This window comes from Hemiscyllium ocellatum, chromosome 14 (assembly GCF_020745735.1).
Source record: "Hemiscyllium ocellatum isolate sHemOce1 chromosome 14, sHemOce1.pat.X.cur, whole genome shotgun sequence".
NCBI classification, from domain to species: Eukaryota; Metazoa; Chordata; class Chondrichthyes; order Orectolobiformes; family Hemiscylliidae; genus Hemiscyllium; species Hemiscyllium ocellatum.
Genome location: NC_083414.1, coordinates 40031553 through 40052746, shown reverse-complemented (window position 1 = coordinate 40052746; position 21194 = coordinate 40031553). Strand labels below are relative to the sequence as shown.

General features: G+C 40.3%; 1 protein-coding gene across 3 annotated transcripts in view; it reads left to right on the top strand.

Annotated features, from left to right (window-relative positions):
• cadpsa (Ca2+-dependent activator protein for secretion a) overlaps positions 1 to 21194 on the top strand; it is a 628699-nt gene that overhangs the window by 391606 nt on the left and 215899 nt on the right. For all 3 annotated transcript variants that reach the window (XM_060835662.1, XM_060835661.1, XM_060835663.1), the window contains exon 9: positions 7751 to 7817. In XM_060835662.1, coding sequence (XP_060691645.1) covers positions 7751 to 7817 — 67 coding nt within the window. The remainder of the gene's footprint in view (positions 1 to 7750; positions 7818 to 21194) is intronic.

Below are 21194 nucleotides of genomic sequence, written 5' to 3'. Positions count from 1 at the left end.
TTTCTGAGCCATTCTTAAAGATGTTCTCGCAAATTAAGGAAAACAGGGTTCCCAGAGGTATTTAAAAAGAAACAGAGTAAGTGAAGTGAGTAATGGTCTTCCAAAGATGAATCTGAGGAATTAGTAATTGAAAAATGGGAAATGGCAGCTGAATTAAACGTACATTTCAATTTGTCTTCACTGTAAAGGATACAAGTAGCATCCCAGAAATCGTTCTGAATCAGAATGTGTAAAAGAGCCAGAAACATAAAACATTAAACAAAGAACTCCAGATGCTGGAAATCTGAAACAAAAACAAAAGTAGCTGGAGAAACACAGCAAGCGTCATCTGTGCAGAGAGAGCAGGAGCACCATTTTGGATCCATTGATCCTTTTTCAGAACCAGCAAACAACAATAACATGTTCACAGGCCTTGATGGTCTTTATCCTCAGCTGTTTAAAGAAATGGCCACTGAGATAAGAGATGCATTGACTTGAATTGTCCAAAATTCCCTAGATTCTGGAAAGGTCCAATCTGATTAGAAAACAATGACTGTAGCTCCTCTATTCAAGGAAGTTGGAGAGCCTTCATGTGGCTTATTGTTATTTTCTGCTTTTCCAGCAACAGTCACACTAAACCACACCCCAACCAAAACCCCTGCAAGCAGTTGGGGGAAAAAGGCATAAAGTTGGCAAGAACAGCTTCCACATATAAGTCTTTGCAAAATAATTTCCTTTGCTTTCCCACATTATCCATACCCTGGAAACAGTGAGAACAATTTCCTCTAAATCAAGTTTATCCAACGTACCATGCATCACAGTGGAAACAACTGTAGGCAAGAGGCTGCCTGGCAGAGAGGGTGGTTGGGGAGAAGTCGGGAGCAGTACATTGCTGCAGCCTAGCATCGAATTTAGGGAGAGAAGAGGTTCTCACTCTACTGTAGAGGCATCAACTCCTCAAAGGAGTACAAGAGTCAGGATGATCGATTGAGGTGATCAGACCCCTGGGGTCATCAGTGAGTAAGTGACTGGGAGTTGTGTATATGAGTGCATACATAAGCAAGTGAGTGTGTGGGTGAGTGCATGAGAGAGTGAGTTTTGAGTTGAGAGACTTGAGTGCATGAGAGAGAAAACGTGAATTGTGTGTGCGTGAGAGTGTGTGCGTAAGATAATGTCCAAAAGTGCATGAGAGAAAGTTGTGTGTGAGCAAGTATGTGAATGAGTGTTTGGGTATGTGTGAGGCTGTGTGAGTAACAGTATATGTGAGACTGTGTGAGAGTACATGTGAATGTGTCAGAGTTTATATGCACGCATGTGGGTGATTGTTAGAGTGTGTGTGTGTGACTGTATGAACAAGGGTGTGTAAGCAGGCGTGTGCGTGTATGAGTGAGGATGTGTAGGTATGAGCCAGGTACATGCATGCATAGAGATTCCCGCTCCTCTTCCTGTATCCCAAAAGCCTAACCATGCAACTGACAAGCAGGAAAACCCAGGCTGACACTCTCAACCCCACTTTCATATGGATTCCATCAAGCCTGCTTGGAGTGTGCTCCACAAAAGTTGATGCAAAGTTGGTGTTAGTTAAAGCCAGCTTTTTATCTTGACCTTGGTCTCTTCCTCCTTCCTTGTAACCAGTACTTTGGTCAAGTCTGTCTCTCTTGTTTGCTTTGTATGCAAAAAGGCGATCAACTTCTTTGAAACAGTCTTCTTTATTAATGAATAACTGAAAAAAGTTACTCTTTTGTTTATTTTTCTTTTCCTCAGCAAGTTGTTAATAGTTTCTTAAGACCTTAACTTCATTCTTTGAAATCCGTATTTAATGTTGTACCAAATCTTATCCTTCCAAATTATTCTCATCTGGCGCTAGAGTGTGATATAGGTCGAAATGTGCCCCTCATGAAAAAGGATTAGACAGACCACCTTCAGATTTTCACAGCAGTGAGTTGAAGACCTAACCACATGTTAGAGTGTGTGATTCCATTACTAAATATTTTATCCACCTGAAAATTGAGAGCCCACTTACCACTCTGTTAGAATACAGTCTGAAATCAACCTGATGGTGAGTCAAGGTTAAATCTTCAGATGATAAACATGATCTGATATAATCAGTTTGTCTGCTGTGGAACATTTGTTCATCATCAATTACTCCACAGATTTTCAAAAGGGGGAGTCTGAGACTTAGTTTTCTCTTCATTCTTTATCAGATTTCTGTACCTTTGTGTTTTTATTGTTTTACTTGAATATTCGAGCCAATTTATGAACTTTTGCTTGGAGGGGGCACAAGAAGAGGGAGACCAGATGGTCCTTGAAAAGTTCATTATCTGTCATCTTGTCATGCTAAGAGAAATGCAGTCCCTTTCTGATTTCTTCTCAAGGAAGTTAATGTTCTTGTTACTGAGGAGTTGGGCTCTTGCACAGTGAGATGGATCAGTTTTGCTTTGAATTTTTTGATGTAAGTGGATTAATTGTGGAAGAAGGAATCTAAACGTTGCTTGGGTAAATGTAATAAAGACATGGTGTCTGCAAGAAAATGTGTCCTTGGTGAAAGAGCTGTGATATATGTAACCAGGACTGTGCTCTTCAATTTAATTTGCTGTTAGGTAATCTTCATGAACCAGATTAATATATAATCATCAGGACAGTCATGTGCTCATCCTAAAAATATACTAGAAAGTGTGGAATTGATGACTCAATAAGATGCAGTTCATTAATGGTTTTTAATCAGGTATATAAAAATATTGCATCTTTGTAAATCAGTTAAAATCTTCTGCTCATTCTAGGGACTGTTAGGTTTTTCCTTTTTCAATCCAGCAGAGGGCAGTCTTGATTCACTCAGCAGTTGGAGCAAGAGCTACAACAAATCATCCTTTACATCAAATTCACTGAATCTTTCTTTTTAATTTTTCAATCAAACAGACATTTTCTACCTCGTATCAAGTTATTTTTTTTTGCTTCCTCAGTGCATCATGCGTGAAGAATGATGTGTGAAATGTCAGTATGATTAGTTTTGCTAAACAGGTCAACAATCTTCTGTCAATTTTTTATCCAGCAATCATTGATGCGTGTTATTAATTCTAGTGAGCTTTATTTATCATGATGATCGAGGATGTTCAGATTCCGTTCCATGGCTGTGGTGTGCCCATAGTTCCCAGCCTCACTGTAATGAGTTTTGTTGGTTCAGTTGTTGTTATAATTGAATGAAATGCCAAAAACTGATGTTTGCTGGGATGACTGAAATGTCACAGAATTAGTTGTAAAACTAGAGACGGAATTCTAAGGTGAAATTGTTTAGGCCCTAGAAATTTCAACAAACCTTCAGACTGTTGATTTTGATCTTTAAATTCAGGAGCAAGATGGATGGCTACAAGTTAACAACCATCTTGGTGCTTACCCTTGTCTTTAAATCCATATGACTTAGATGTCCACATGACTTGGTGAGACCTTGACGTTTGCTTACTGCGCCTTTGATCATATATTTAACTATCTCAGCTACAGCAAATAATCTCTGTACTGAGTGCTGTACAATCTGTTCAGTTAGTCAGAGATAAAAAAAATCCACGGATGCCGGAATCCAAAGTAGACAGGCAGGCGGCTGAAAGAACACAACAAGTCAGGCAGCATCAGAAGGTGGAGAAGTCAGTGTTTCGGGTGTAACCTTTCTTTTAGTCGTGAAGGAAGGTTACAACCGAAACGTCGACTTCTACGTCTCCTGATGCTGCATGGCTCAGTTGGTGGCACCCTTGCCTCTGAATCAGAAAGTTCTGGATTTAAATCCCACACTTGAGCACAGTAAGCTAGGCTGGAGCTCCAGTAGAGCATTAGTGGGGCACTGCAGTATCAGAAGTGTTGTATTTTATATTTAGTCCCTAAGCACTACATTGAAGAGGAGCAGTGGACCTATTCCTGGTTATCCACACATTTATTTATCAATCACCATCTCAAAAACAAGATATCTGATCATTATTACATTGCTCTATGTGGGAGCTTGCTGTGTGCAAATTGGTTTCCTGCACAATCCTATTGACTACAGTTTGCAATTACCTGAAGTTAAGAAAAAGAGTCATGAAAATGGAAGTCTTTATTTCTTTCTTCAACAACTCCTCACTCCAAAGTTGTTGCACCTCAATTCAGACAACCCATGCTGTCACAATTCACTGGAAGGCATGGTCTCTGAAGGCATGGATACTAATAATGAAGAATTATAATTGGGGATGCACGCAAGATCAGAATTAGAGGAGCATGGATATCCTGCAAGTTTGTGAGCTCAAATAGACTTGGACATTGGGAGGGATGAGGCCGTGGTGAGATTTGGAACTAAAGGATACAGGTTATAAACCAGATCAGGAATACAGTAGAGATCAGTAAGTGCAGGGGATGATGGGAGCAGGTTTGTGAGTTATTTTTTATTTAGTTATGAAATGTTTTAAGCTGGGTAGGCCAGCAGTTCTTACCCATTCCTCATTGCAATTGGGAAGGAAATGGTGACTTACCTTCTTGAAATGCTGCATTCTTGGGGTATAAAGCCACTCACTACTGTTAGTAGGGAGGCTGGACCCGAATTTTGACCCAATAGCCATAAAGGAATAGCGGCTTAATTCCAAGTGAGAATGGTGTGTGACTTGGAGGGGGACCTGCAGTGGTGGTTCTTCACTGCATCTGCTGCCTGTCCTTCTAGATGCTGAGACACACCATAGAGGCTTAGATGACATGAAATTTGTGGCGAATAGAGTATGACAGTTCAGCCAGTGTATTGGAATGATCAATCTAGAGGTACTGAAGATAAGAATGAGGTCTTCACCAACAGACAAGCAAAGTCAAGTGATGTCATGGAGGTAGAAATAGGTGGTCCTTGTGATAGCATGGATCTGAGGTCGAGAACTCATCTCAGCTGCAAGGCTATCCACTGATGGGTTTAACCTCTGACTTTTGGCTGGAATAGGGATGGAATCATGAGATAAGTAATGGAGTTTGGAGTGGGGGCTAAAAGCAATGTCTTGAATCATCTTAATCTAAACTTAGAGAAAATTAGTTTGCACTATTGAGGTGCACTGAATATTTTATGAATGGACAGAATAAAAATTGAAGCACATCAGCCTGTTTTCAGTGAAAAGGATCAGAGATGCTTTTTAATTTTTTTGGTTAGGTTTTATTTCAGACAGACATCCTGGCTGAAGTTGGATGTGTCATCTTTTCCTGGCTGTAATCAATTCTAAAGAGGGATCACTGGACTTGAAACATTAGTTCTGTTTATCTCTCCACAGATGATGCCAGGCCTACTTTATTCAGCAATTTCTGTTATTGTGTGCAAATGATGATTATTGTTCAAGTCACTCAGCTGCGGTGTAGCTGTCAGTCTGTTTTAGTGAAGCTAATAGCCTCCTTTATTATATATAATCTAAAAATGTTGTTATTCTATTTGCAATGCTTTCACCAGACTTTATAATGAATAATATCTGCTGTCCAAATACTGGTAGCTTTGTGCATTAAAAATGTATCTTACTAAATGTGTATTGGTGGTAAATTGAAATACAAGGTTAAGTCTGAATGCTATCCATAAGAAGTGAGCAGAATAGATGTTCAGTTTACACCACAGCTGTAACTTTCCTGAAGAGAATCACCAATATTTATCTGTGCTTCTGTCCACTCACATATCCACAGAGAGTCTTCTGTTTGATGAAATCCAACCTTAGTCGATATCAAGGGACAATTCTCTCACAAATAGATGAGGGTAGCAGAGAAGGTTCACCTCACCCACTTGTAGTGAAACTGACAATCTATTTTAGTGATGTAACAGGATGAGCAGAAGATGTGAGACAGCGACAAAGAAGTGAATCAATGACACTGAGTTCAGCCTCCGTTTTTCCCATAGTACAGATTTCAGAGATTTCAAAACCACTAAACTGATCGTTGTAATTCACTTCCTTTATAAATTTAACCAGAAATATGTAAAGGGAGCTGAATAGAAGGAGTGGGAAGCCTCAGCACATTGAATATTGCCTGTCAGATTGCTTATTTTTAAGGTAGTAATTTGGAATGCTGAAATGGAGGAAATGATGGAGAATGAAAATCTAAAACATGATACAGAGCTTCTTGTACCAATGATCAAACATGCCAACAATGTATATTCAACTATGGCACTGCCCTGCACTGTCTCACATTGGAGTGAAATGAAGTACAATGCTTTGAATTCAAAATGACTTTTCTGTCTGAAGTTATTTTGAACGCAGAGTCATTACTGACACATGCTTATATACCTGTACCAAGGTGTGGGCTTTAAAGAGCGCAACCTGAAACCAAGATCATTCATTTGATGCCTTTTTAAAAATGCTTATCATTAAGCTATGGCAAATTAATATGCACGACCACTGCAAATGACGATCACTTGTACACACAGAGAACTTGTGCAGTCATTTCCTGCTTGTGCAGTCAATTCCCACTAAGTGTGAATTCCTACCAATCTTCAAGTCTTTCTTCTGACAAATCCCGCAGTCGCTTCCTGCTGCATCTGAATCACAGAGAATCAGCAGGCCATAAACTTAACATTTGACATTCAGTGTGTTCTCAAAACATGTCCTCACCAGAGAAATATTCAGATTTGCAGTAACAGTAATTCCACACTGAAAATTGTGGTGGGGCTCCTGAAAACTTTAAGTGAAACAACTTTAAATGAATCAGATTTTCCCATTAAAACTAATGTAGAAACTCAAGATAGGTTATTGGTTGAAATACTTCACGTGGCTAAATTTCTAAATTGTTAACTTCATCATCTTGCAAATGAAAATAAGTTTAAGATTATGAAAAAGAAAATGCTATCTACCGCTTGCCAATCAACCTTGCCAGCAATCCTGCATCCCATCACTTGGGCATTAGTCACTCTTCCTTTATTTATTCATTCTTGGGATGTGGGTGTGGCTGGCTGAGCTAGCATTTAGTGCCCATCTCGAGATGCCCCTGAGAAGGTGGTGGTGAACTGCTTTCTTTAAGTGTAGTTTGGGCCCATAAATTAATTAGGGAGGAATTTCTTCTGAGTGTTGTTATTGTTTGAAATTGTTTTCCACACTGAGCAGTGGAGGTAAGGTCAAAGAAAATATTCAAGGCTGCATTAGATGTTGAGATGGCTGAGTTAGTTAAAAGACTGATCTGAAGAATTCATTCAGCAGTCCACTTAGAATATATGTCTTCAGTTTCCTTCACAATGTCTTTCAGATCTCTATCTCCCTCGCAAAGAATTTATGCTCCTCTTCTGCTGAGAATTAACTTGATTCTCACCCAAGTGCAGTACACAACCCACTTGAATGCAGGTTTATGTCAAAAATGGTTGATATCTACTGAATCTCTCCAACTCTGCTTATGATGGTCAGGATGGTATAAATTTATTAATATGACATTCGGTTAGCAGAACCAACTCCAGCAGCTGTACTTTTGTTTATTCTCAAATCTAATGTCTGTAATCTTCAGTTTGCTCGTACTGCACGACTAGATTCATCATTCACTAAACTCTGGTGGTTCTGTCTCCTTTTATGTAGTTTCAACCAAAAGTTTTGCTTTTCAGTCTTAGTGTCAGTCTATTATCTTGGCATCTGGGCATGTCAATTTCTTTTTTCTTATCTCAATTAGGTTCCATCTGAAAAGAATACTCAAAACAAAGAGCTTGACCGACTAATTGTTAAATGCATTCTCAGCATTAAAAAAAAGTGCTAATCCTTTCATAACTTTGCTTTTATTTTCAAAGACCTCTTTCTGAATGTACTTTCTGTGACTTTTCTTCTAGGTATTTATGGACCATTGGTAAAAATGTTTGGAAGAGATGGAAAAAAAGGTTCTTTGTTCTTGTCCAGGTAAATGAAAATGAATATCCCAACTGTCTTTGCCTTTCTTGTTCTCCAGAATTATACATTAGGAATCGGATTTGCAACAAAAAATGCCAAAAATGTAATTTTTACTTAATCCGTAATCTAACTTTTAAGTATTCTCTTTCAAATACTTGTGAAATGTGTCGTCTGTGGAGTTGTTATAATAGTACTTAGCAAATATATGGGCTGTCAACTGTGCTTGAATGAACTTCAAGAATTGAAAACAAAGTGGACTGTCAGAACATTGTAAGGGTTTGTCAGTATCATTGTTGGTAGGATACTGAGAACATGAATTACATTGAAAACTAGAGAAAAAAATAGTTGCAAGACAGAATTAGCTATTAAATAATGCAGACTATAATGTATTTAGAAATGAAAGACAAGGAAGAAACAATGGTAGAGTTGCAAAAATAATACAGTTGCAGCAACATAAATCATAATTAACAGATATAACTGGAATTCATTTTGACTGAGATATTGGTCGTACTATTGAGGATATGCTACACACCAGCAACAACATCAAGTGGGTGGAGAAATATTTATATCGTTGTATGAAATAATTGTAAAGAAACATACTGAATCACGATTATGGAGGATTTCAACCACTTTCATCTAAACTTGCAGTGAAAGGAGTTGCAATGTGAGAAGAACGTGGAGTTTTCTCCACAATGCAAAGAAAAGTCCTTTTGATCCAATCTGTAAGTAGCCCAACACTGTTGCAAGCATGGCCATGCCAAATAGTGGACAATAGACCAGAGTAACTGTGAGTAGCTATGCAGGAATAAATTTAAGTATCAGAAGGTTTAAGATAATGATTAAGAGCCGCACAGGTGGCACAAAGATCAAAGTAATTGTATGGGCAAAAATTGACTCTGCAGTTCAAAGTTTTGCAAGTTAGGTGGATTGGCCATGCTAAATTGCCCATAGTCTCCAAGGATATACAGGCTAGATAGATTAGCCATTGGTAATGCAGTTGGTGGTGTTTCCATGTATTGTCTGCCCTTGTCCTTCTAGATGGAAGAGATTGTGAGTTTGAGAGGTGCTGTCTGAGGATCTTTGGTGAACTTCTGAAGTGCATCATGTAAATATAGAACATAGAACATAGAAGGATACAGCGCAGTACAGGCCCTTCGGCCCTCGATGTTGCGCCGACCGAATCCTACCTAACCTATACTAGCCCAATAACTTCCAAATGCCTATCCAATGCCCGCTTAAATGACCATAAAGAAGGAGAGTTCACCACTGATACGGGCAGGGCATTCCATGAACTCACAACCCGCTGTGTGAAGAATCTACCCCTAACATCTGTCCTATACCTACCACCCCTTAATTTAAAGCTATGTCCCCTAGTAACACCTGACTCCATTAGCGGTAAAAGGTTCTTAGTATCTACCCTATCTAAACCCCTAATCATCTTATACACTTCTATCAGATCTCCCCTAAACCTTCTCTTCTCCAATGAGAACAGCCCCAAGTGCCTCAGCCTTTCCTCATAAGATTTTCCTACCATTCCAGGCAACATCCTGGTAAACCTCCTCTGCACTCGTTCTAAAGCTTCCACATCCTTCCTATAGTATGGCGACCAAAACTGCACACAATACTCCAGATGAGGCCGCACCAGAGTCTTATACAACTGCAACATGACCTCAGGACTCCGGAACTCAATTCCTCTGCCAATAAAGCCCAGTACACCATATGCCTTCCTCACAGCACTATTTACCTGGGTGGCAACTTTCAGAGATCTGTGTACATGGACACCAAGATCCCTCTGCTCATCCACACTACCAAGTAGCCTACCATTAGCCCAGTAATCCATCATCTTGTTATTCCTACCAAAGTGAAATAGTAGTACAGACTACTGCTACTAAAGGTTGGTGGTAGAGGGAGTGGATGCGGTGACAATCAAGTGGGCTGCTTTGTTCTGGATGGTGTCAAACCTCTTGAGTATTGGAACTGCACCCATCCAGGCAGGTGGGGTGTATCCATCACACTCCTGTTTTATGCCTTGTAGATGATGGACAGGCTTTGGCAAGTCATGAGGAGAGTTCCTTGCCATAGTATTCCTAGTCTCTGACCTGCTCTTGAAGCCACTATGTTTATGTGATGAGTCAGTTGAGTTTCTGGTCAATAGTAACCCCACTAAGATCTTGATAGTGGGGGATTCAGTGATGGTATCATCATTGAATGTCAAAGGTCTGTGATTGGATTGTCTCTTATTGGAGATGGTCAATACCCTGGCATTTGTGTGGCGCGGATGTAACTTGCTCCTATCGGACCAAGCCTGCACATTGTCCAGATCTTGTTGCATTTGAACATAGGTGGCTTCAGTATTTGCGGAGTCACAAATGGTACTGAACATTGCGCAATCATCAGCAAACATCTCCACTTCTGACCTTATCAAAGAGAGACAGTCAGTGATGAAGCAGCTGAAGATGGTTGGGCCGAGAACACTAACCTGAGGAACTCTTGCAGAAATGTCCTGTAGCTGAGATGACTGACCTCCAATTACCATGACCATCTTCCTATGTGCCAAGTACAACTCCAACTGGCAGAGAGTTTGTCCTCAATACCCTCTGATACCTGTTTTGATAGGAAAATTATCCAGTGCCCTCTCGAATACCTCAGTTAAATCAGCCTCCACCATATTTCCAGCACTGTACTCCATATCTTAACTACTTAGAGTCAGAGATGTATAGCACGAAAACAGACCTTCAGTCCAACTCATCCATGCCGACCAGATATCCCAAACCAATCTAGTGCCACCTCTGCCAGCACCCAGTCCATATCCCTCCAAACTCTTCCTGTTCATATACTCATCCAGATGCCTTTTAAATGTTGCAATTGTACTAGCCTCCACCACTACTTCTAACATCCCATTCCACACGTGCACTACCCTCTGTGTGAAAACGTGACCCCTTAGGTCTCTTTTATATCTTTCCGCTTTCATCCTAAACCTATGCCGTCTAGTTCTGGACTCCCCAGCCCAGGGGTCCATGCCCCTCATGATTTTGTAAACCTCTATAATGTTAACAAGGCTAATCTTCAGCCTCTGACACACCAGATTAAAACAACCCCAGCCTATTTAACCTCTACCATGGTTGTGGGTGGCACAGTGGTTAGCACTGCTGCCTCACAGCGCCAGAGACCCAGGTTCAATTCCCGCCTCAGGCGACTGACTGTGTGGAGTTTGCACGTACTCCCCACGTCTGCGTGGGTTTCCTCCGGGTGCTCCGGTTTCCTCCCACAGTCACAAAGATGTGCGGGTCAGGTGAATTGGCCATGCTAAATTGCCTGTAGTGTTAGGTAAGAGGTAAATGTAGGGGTATGAGTGGGTTGTGGATCGGTGTGGACTTGTTGGGCCGAAGGTCCTGTTTCCACACAGTAAGTAATCTAATCTAATCTACCCATAGCTCAGATCCTCCAACCCTGGCAACATCCTTGTAAATCTTTGCTGAACCCTTTCAAGTTTCACAACATCTTTCCAATAGGAAGGAGACCAGAATTGCATACAATATTCCAACAGTGGCCTAACCAATGTCCTATACAGCCGCAACATGACCTCCCAACTCCTGTACTCAATATTCTGACGAATAAAGAAAAGCATACAAATGCCTTCTTCACTATCCTATCTACCTGCAACTCCACTTTCAAGGAGCTATGAACCTGCACTCCAAGGTCTCTTTATTCAGCAGCACTCCCTAGGACCTTACCATTAAGTGTATAAGTCCTGCTAAGATTTGTTTTTCCAAAATGCAGCACCTCGCATTTATCTAAATTAAACTCCATCTGCCACTTCTCAGCCCATTGGCCCATCTGGTCCAGATCCTGTTGTAATCGGAGGTAACCCTCTTCGTTGTCCACTACGCCTCCAAATTTGGTGTCATCTGCAAACTTACTAACTATACCTCTTGCTAAGAGTATTTCCTCACTTCACACTTGCTTCTTTTGCACAGGCCTTTAAATCTATTTCTTTTCATTCTTGTTCCTCTTATGAGTGATAACAGATATCTATTTAAGGTTAATTAATGCAAGACACCTGACCTTTTAAAATATATCAGGTAAGATATTGATGATGTACATTTGGAGTATGAGGTCAGGATCAAGTCAAAGACTGGATTGAAAGATAAGAACAGAAGGTAGGAGTTAAGGTATGTTTGTCACGCTGGTAGAAAGTGTGAAGACAAGCGACCAGCAGAGATCTGCAGCAACATGGATTGGCTGTCATGATGAAGATTTGCAATGGTGCAGTCACCACTACCAAAGGGAGGAGGACCTCAGCAAGGCACCCTCCAAGGACAAGCAGTCACCTGCACTGAAGGATCAGTCATTGTGAGCCTGATGTTAAGGAGTGCCTCAGGCCCCTTCCCTCCTCATTTAACCAAATAGAAAAGTGGAGGGATAGAGAGTGATGTGCTATTGCAAAATTTATTAGTAGCAGAGTAGGTAGTAAGACTTTGGCTTGAGAGGCTTCAGAGAACAGCAGCTTAGCAATAAGTATGGGTAAGTCCAAGTAAAGTCCTTTTGACTTTCCATTTTAGTTTTATGGCAGCTAGAGAGCAGTTGCATTTCCTTATGCAGGATGCGGGAGTTCAGGGAAACTTCTACCATCCCTGATGACTGGAAAGTGCACCCAAGCTGCAGCCCCTGGGAGACCGTGTTAGGGAGCTGAAGCTGGATGTACTCTGGATCATCCCAAGATGCTGAGCGCTTCTTAGGTCAGAGTTTGAGTGAGGGTCACAACTAAGGTGCAAGCAGAGTGTAGCTGGGTCACCAGTAGGAAAGGCAAAGGGAGCACAGAGAGCAGGAACCCCCTGTGGCCATTCCCCTCAAAAACAAGGATCGCGTTTTAGATACCGTTAAAGGGGAATGACCATTCAGAGAAAAGCATCAGTAGCCAGGTTGGTGAAACTACGACTGGCTCTGGGGTCACCAGGAAAGGGTAAAGGTAAATTGGTACTTAGTCTTTGGAGACTCGATAGTTACTGGTCAGACAGGCGATTCTGTGGCAGCAAATGGGAATCCAGAATGGTGTATTGCCTCTCAGGTACCAGGGTCCAGGATGTCTCTGAGCAGCTGCAGATGGTTCACAGAACGTAAGTAGCCGGAAGTCGTCATGTACATTGGTACCAATGACATAGGTAGAAATGGGGATGAGGTCCTGCAGAGTGATTATAGGCAGCTAGGAAAAATGTTAAAAACCAGCACCTTGGTGATAATCTCCGGATTACTTCCAGTGCCACATGCTAGTGAGGGTAAGGCCAGGAGGATATGGTAGATGAATGTGTGACCAAAGGATTGGTGCAGGGGGCAGGGATTAAATTTTCTAGATCATTGGGATCTTTTCTGGGACAGAGGTGATGTGTTCAATAGGGATGGGTTGCACCTGAACTAGAGGGCGACCAATATCTTGGTGGCCGGGTCTGCTCGACTGCATGGGAGGTTTAACTAGAGATTGGCAGGGGGCTGGAATCCTCAACAGCGGGGAGACAAATGCGAGGCTCAAAGGAGCTACAGTAACCAGAAATAGTAAGGTCTGGCTGGAATACGACAGGAAGCGAGGAATGCCTGTTGAATTAAATTGCATGTATTTCAGTGCAAGAGGGCTGACAGATAAGGCTGATGAACTCAGGGCATAGATAGGTAAAGGGGACTGGAATATTATAGCCATTACAAAAACATGACAACGGAGAGACAGAACTGGCAGCTTAATGTGCCAGGGTACAGGTGCTTTAGGCAGATCAGAGATGATGGAAGGAGGGGAGGGGGAGCTGCATTTTTGATTAAGGTGAGTATCACAGCAGTAGCCAGAGATGAAATAGCTGAAGGATCATCTGGTGAGGTTTTGTGGGTGGAGCTAAGAAATAAAGGGGATGGTGATGTTATTGGGGTTGTACTATAGGCCCCAAAATCGTCAATGGGAATTAGAGGAATAAATATGCAGGGAGAATGGGGAGACTTGCAAGAGCAATAGGATAGTTGTGGTAGGGGATTCTACTTTTCCTAACATAGACTGGGACTGCCAGAGCGTTAAGGACTTAGATGGGGTGGAATATGTTAAGTGCGTTTAGGAAAGTGGCCTCAGCAGTATATAGAAGATCCTTTTGGGGAAGGGGCAAAACTCAACCTACTCTTGGGAAATAGAACAGGACAGCTGATTGAGGTGACATTCAGGGAGCACTGTGGGACAAGTGACCATAGTTCTATTCTTTTTAAAATAGTTACGGAGAGGGACAAAACTGGTCCACAGGCTCAACTTGGGCAAGGTGAATTTTCATGGAGTTAAACAGGTCTTGCAGGAGTTGATTGGAGTAGTTAGTTTGAAGGCAAAGGGACCTCTGGCAAATGGGAGCCCTTTAAAAGTGAGATAGCTGGCGTTCAAGATCTACATATTCCTGTGAGCGTGAAGAACGAGGTTGGCAAGAATAGGGAACCCTGGGTGATAAGAGATATTGAGGCTTTGACCAGGAAAAAAAAGGGGTGGCTTAGGTACAAGACGTTAGGATCAAGGGACTCCCTGAAGTATACAGGGAATACAGAAGTTTACTGAATGAGGAAATCAGGAGAGCGAAAAGGGGACACTGGATAGCCTTGGCTGAGAAGATTAGGGTGAATCCAAAGAGGTTTGTTAAGTATATTAAAGGAAAACTAATAACTCGAGAGAGAATAGGGTCCATTGAGCACCAAAGTGGACATGTATGTGTAGGACCGCAGGAGATGAGCGAAGTTTTCATTAAATATTTCTTCTCAGTGTTTACCGTGAAGCAAGACATGAGGGCTTGGGAACGTGGGGAAGTTAATGGTGATACCCTGGGGACAGTCCATATCACAGTAGGTGAGGTGTTGGATGTATTAGAATGTATGAAGTTGGATAAATAGGACTCTATAACTCTAAGATGCATCCTGCAGTGATCCATTTTGTGATCACTCTTGTCCGCCATGTGTATAAATGATTTTAACTCACACAACAGAAGTATGCAGTGACTGATGTTGAAGTGCACAGTTCAGAATTTATAAATTCCAACAAGAAAGAAAAATTCTAAGGGAAGTACTACCATCCTTGGTTAACTAAAAAAAGTTGAAAGATAATATCAAACAAAAGAGAAGTATGCAATTTTTCGAAGATGAATGGCGTTAGGAATAAAACAAACCTTTCTTAATTGGACAGAATATTTTTTATAAAGCAAAGAAATACTAATAAAGAGTGAAAAATTTGAATATGGGAGAATCCAGAACCAAGGCCGCTGTTTAAAAATAAGGGATCTCCCATTTAAAGCAGAGATTTGGAGATTTTTTTCACAAAAGGGTCATGAGAATTTGGTACTCGCTTCCTCAAATGGCAGAAGTTGAACCTTTGATACTTTTTAAGGTGGGGAAAATATAAAATGTTTTGATAAGTGAGGGATGAAAGACGACGAGTGTTAGGCAGGAATGTGGGTTAATCAGATCACCTAAGATCTCTTTGAATGCGGAACGAACCCAAGGAGCCCACAGCTGCTCTTACTTCATATGTTCAGTTGCTACTTTCTGACAACAATCCAATCCTTTTTTTTGAATGCATTGATTGAACTGCCCACCACCACACCACAGGCAGTGCTTTCCAGAAATTAGCCACTATGAATCGATTAATATTAGTTAACAGTATGAACCAGTGCTAGTGGAGTAACTTTGCATTCTGTGTTTGCCAATTTCCAGAGATAAACTCCATCCATTTAAAATGAATACAAATGCTGGAACTAATGCCTGCTATGCAGCATCACAAATAATAACAAAGTTACACAGAATATTCGTTTTGTGACCAACACCCTGATTCAGAATCTCAAACACTCTTGTCAGGTCGGATAATCCAAGATGAAGGCTAACCTCCATCATAAAATTTCAAGAAATACAGAAAAAATTACTGTCTCCAAGCCACCAAGTTGATCTGTAATTTCCAGAAAGCTGTGAAAAGGAAATTACTACATTATACAGCATACTTAAAAAGGATAGTTTTTTTATCAGGGAATTATTTCCTGTGAAACCTAGGTTCCTGAACAAACCGATCTCAAATATGACACATTCATCACCTTCTGAGTTACTGCAATTCTCATAGAATTTTGTTACAATGTTTAATTTCAGAATGACAGTGAATAAAATGCAATTTTAAAATTAATAGAGCACGTGAGCTGTTCCATTTCTCCGAGCTTGCATCTCAGGAGTTGAAAAGATCAAACTTTTTCTCCCAGTTATCATTTCTTTGTTAGGTTCAGCGACTCCATTCACCTGAGGGGATAGCATAAAATGTGAGACATTTTTAATGATGTTTCTTAAGTTGGAGAAAGCATTTATAATAGTACTATCTTAAGAGTCATGAATATTTCTACAAAACAATGCAACCTGTTCATATTTACCCTTAGTGCACACATCATTTGAAGAGAGAATTCAAAAGTTCAGAAGTGGATGACAAAGATAACATAAGGGGCTAAAACATCTATTTTCCCGACCTCAGGCCATTTGCTTCTAAACTCTTCTTAACATTGTCGGTACAAGACGGAATTCCCTGAACACTTTCCTGACCAGCCTCTCAGTCTCTGAAAATTTTGACTGATCCAAAGCTCCCTTTCAAGTCCCTTTCACACATCACACTCGTTGACATACATTGATCCCTGATTGCCAGCCAAAAAAAAACTTAAAATTCTCATCCCTCTCTGTTTAAATCTTTCCATCCCTTCCTATCTATCTTCACCAAACCTAATCACAATCCCACCCCACCTCTTCATTCTTGTATTCTAGACTTCTTCTGAATCTTACCACATTGTGTTTCACTGTTGCTTAATCTGTCCCTCAGCCTGGATGGCCTTTGTAATATCCTCTCTCTTTGCCTGCTTCTACATTTACAACTGATTTCTTCGCACTCAGCTGTTTTACCAACCCTTTTTTGTCACTCCATATAATTAATCCAATCCATTTTAAGTACAATGTCCATCTTGCTTACATCTCCATACAGCACATTTTTGTGATTTTCTGTGCAATATAAATACCAATTGTTATTAGTATTGCTACAGAATCTGATTATTTCCATTTCTAATTGACATTCACCATGTAAGAAAACAAAAATGTCAAGGATCTCCATTTTCCTCCCTTCCCACCAGCCTGGCACAACCAGCATCCGGGTTTGAACAAATGCTTTAATTGTGCAAAAGTCAGAAGACTAAAAGCGAATTAAGTGCCCAATGAGTAAGCTGTTATTTGTAACAGTGTATAATGAACAGTAGGTGGTAGCACTGAATTAATATGGTCAAAACATACTGGCAACCTCTCCTTATAGTCGGTGCAGATCTCATAATGCTTTGCATACACATAAAAGATGCTAACATTAAAGGTGTTTGTCTCATCTGTAATCTAATAACACAAACAATTAAACTTCTTGTTTAGATTCTTATGCACTGCATCTTAATTTCCATTATCTATAAATTATTTTGTGTAGTTACTAGTATAACCAAACCTGTTCAGTGTGTCATTGATCAAAATATAATTAGTTTTAGCTCTGCAGAATGACATGATTAAAGAAGTTCCCACTTGAAAAATAAAATGTATGCCAAGAAATGCATTTTCAGTCCTTTGTTGGGAAAGTGTGTCAGCTTGTCCTCCATAACTTGGCATACTTTGTAAAGTACATTTTGATACACTGATTTAATTGTACAGTGTAGCAGTTGCAACATTTTACCTTAAGTATCATCTTCATTGGTAGACAGGAGGAAGACATTTTACACCTTTGAATGATGTTTAAGAACTTTCCCATTGATTTGGAATTTTTATTATTTCCTTTATATGTCCTATGAAAAGAAGTTAGAGAAAACTATTCATGGCACTGGTGTTTTTATTACTTTTCTGAAAACTACTGTTCCGTTGCAGTTGTTTTTAGACAATATATTACGATTCCTGACCTATTAAAATAGATTTCCTATATGAGGCTAGACTATATATACACAGTGATGTTTCTAGTATCTATCCATGGCATCAAAGTTGTACTGGCTAGCTGAGGGAATGTTTACAGATAGAGGGGACAATTGAGTATAGTGGAGTGGAGTGGGACCCACTAAGAAAGGGGGCGGGGGGCACTGGATATTCTCAAAGTGGAGGGGTTCAGGGAAAGTCATGGTCATTTAAAATGGGCAGTGTGTTGGGACTAGCAAGGACATTGTGACCTTGATAGTCAGGGCTCCAGGGTAAAATGGGGACATTGATGATTATATACAAAGGCTAATCAAAACAGAGAGAGCACAAAGGGTCCTCTGGGAAACAGGGATCACAATGCAGTACAGGTGAAGATTAAGGTTAATATTTAGGATCACAGTGGGAACCTGCAAATCACTACAGTGAACTCAAAGTTTAAAGCTTTCACATTGATCCACAAATTAACTGCACATTGGAGGTTTAATATCAGCAAAGCAGCACCCAAAGTGGGAGGAGTAAGTAACATTTATTAAAGGGGGTGGAGTTAATGGCTGGAGTATGAGGCCCTCTAATGGGCTGCTGCATTAATTAGGAGTACAGCGATTACACAATGCCTTCAATCACAATTATTCAGCACATCAACATACCTCATACCATCCAACAGCATTATCTAGTGTGATAGGTTCATATGTTCAAATGGTGGAATACAGCAGAGTAGTGGTATTGTCACTGGACTTGTATTCCAAGTCTAAAGGATAATGCTGTAGAGACATGGGTTCAGATCCCACCATGGTAAATGGTGAAGTTTAGGTTCATTGGTGATGTTGTGTTTCAGATTTAGTACTTTCAATGGTGTGGCTCAGGTTTGCTTCTGAGTCAGAAATTGATTAAGCATTGTTTAAATGTTAAATCAGGCATGTTGACTCTGGTCAGGGTATTGCCCAAAGAACTTATCCATTTAATGATTGTCACCAATCCTGTTGAGTTAAAACAGATGCAGTGTCTCTACTTGCTCTTCCTAAATGTAAAAAAACAAGATCCTGTACATATGTAGAGCTTCCAGTGCACGCATTGTCAGTGTAATTGCTAACACATTCAGGATTATCCAGCAAATATCCAGTTGCAGAATCATACCTACTTTTAGACACTGTGTTGTGTATTTTACAAACATGGATTGGATGGGTACAGTCAGTACTAATTGTGAGCATGTTCCTTGATAACACTCCATGAGTCTTTTGGACATATAGCCTAGTTACCTGGCATTGCACATACCGTGAAATTCGTGCAACACATTATTCATTTGAGCAGTGAAAAAGTAATCTGATCAGAGTTACCACCATCCCACAGGATGAATTTGATGCACCTTATTTTAACATTCAAGTTTTTATGGTGAACAAATGTTTCGGATCCTCTTTGAGGTTGCCTGGAAGCCAGTCTTTTAGTGCGTGGAACTGTATGCGTGTCAATGCATATACTGACCAGTGAAGGTAGGCTTCAGGAACCTTCCGCAGATTTCTCAATAAGGGCAGTGAGGAAAGGAACCTCATTTGTCTTTTCCATTTGAAATGTAAATTTGACTCAAATGAACAGATTGGAGCCCATTAAGTAATCTAACAGACCATAAACATATCTGCATTTTAAAAATATGAAAGGGGTAGAAAGTTATGATCATTCCATTGATAATACATGTTCTTAAAATCTGGAGCTGGACCTAGTGGGGATCCCATATCAACATAATCTATTTGAGTGTGCATGCTGTTGTCGAAATGGACACAGCAGTCTGAGTTCGTACGTTCGTCAATTACTGATTCACACAATGATGGTGGGTGTAGATCACAATGATATAGTGCTGAAGTGCATATGTATATGGCTTCTTTGAGTGGTACATTGGTGAACAGACTAGCAAGCATAGGGAGCTGCATAGCTATCAACATACAGGTAATATATGGTCTTTGCAAATGAGAAGGAATCTTCCACCACATAAAACTTGGAAAACTGGCAGAAACTACCTGTTATACTCATGTATAGGTCAATTTTGAAGACATTTTTAAAGCTGAAATTAGGGGGTATTGTTTTTGAGGGAGTGAAATTCATGTTTGGTATGAGTCAAAAACGGACAAACAAGAGCAAGATCTCTATGTAAAATAATAAACAACAAAAGGAACATGAATTATGACCATTATTGAATATTTATCTCCAAAATAACTGTCTCAATTCTGCCTGCTACAGTAGAATTGTACAGTAATTCCCACCCCCCCCACCCCCCCACCCCCCCATCACGGGGAATACGTTCCAAGACCTACGGTGGAAGCCCAAAACCATTTTCCCATTTAACTGGGAAATTTACCTTCCCACAGCCCTCTGATATTAAGAATAGCATGCACTTTGTTGATCTGCTTACTTGCAGTACAGAGGACTGTTCCAGACCCTTTGATGGGTTTAATGTTGTGTAAGTATAGAGGAAATAACCTTACACATTTACGCATTTGGACTCCCTAATCATTCTTTGTGTAGCTTTTTGCAATCTTTCTCCATTTAAATAATATTCAGAGCCCCTCTGTATTTCCTGCCAAAGTGGATAGCCTCACATTTTCCCAAATTATATTCCATCTGCCAAGTTTTTCCCACTCCCTTAACTTGTCGACATACCTCTGCAGACTCCTGTGACACCCTCATTGATTCCTGACTACTTTCCATAGTAGTTTTGCATACTTTTCATGTTATTGTCCAGTTCCCATGATCCCTATGACTTCCTTGCCACCACCCCTGAGATAAATAGCTCAACATATATAAGGGACCAAATCTGAAGCATTCCCAATCGATATCACTTTACAATGATATTTGATATACTTTCCTACTGAACCATTTTGGGAATCACAATCTTTTTTAATATTTGTAGAATAAATTTAAACAGTACCATTCCATAAAACAAAAAGTACTGACGAGCTGTTTAGTTACTGGTGTCAGCCTTGACATAATGTTAGTCCGGTCGCTGCTTAAGGAATTTGAGCACGTAATCTGGGCTGGCATTTCTGTGCAGGATGGCTGGAGCACTGTACTGACAGAGGAGCCACTTTTTTGATGAGATAATAAACGAAGCTCATTTTTCCTCTCAGGTGGATGAAGGGGATGCCATAATATTATTTGACAGAGTCAGATAATTCACTTAGTGTTTTGGCTAACATTTATCCTTCAATCTGCATCATAAAACTAAATTACCTCGTTATACATCCCACTCCTTTTTGAATGTTGCTGTGTACAAACTAGCTGCAGTGTTTTCCCACATGACAAGAATAATTGTGCTTTAAAAGTATTTCATTGATGAGGAACCACTTTAGGGAAATACTAAGATCATGAAAGACACAAATAATTGCATGTTCATTCTTTCCTCTAGATTTCATGCAATGTCAGAGTTAGTCGCTTACCCTG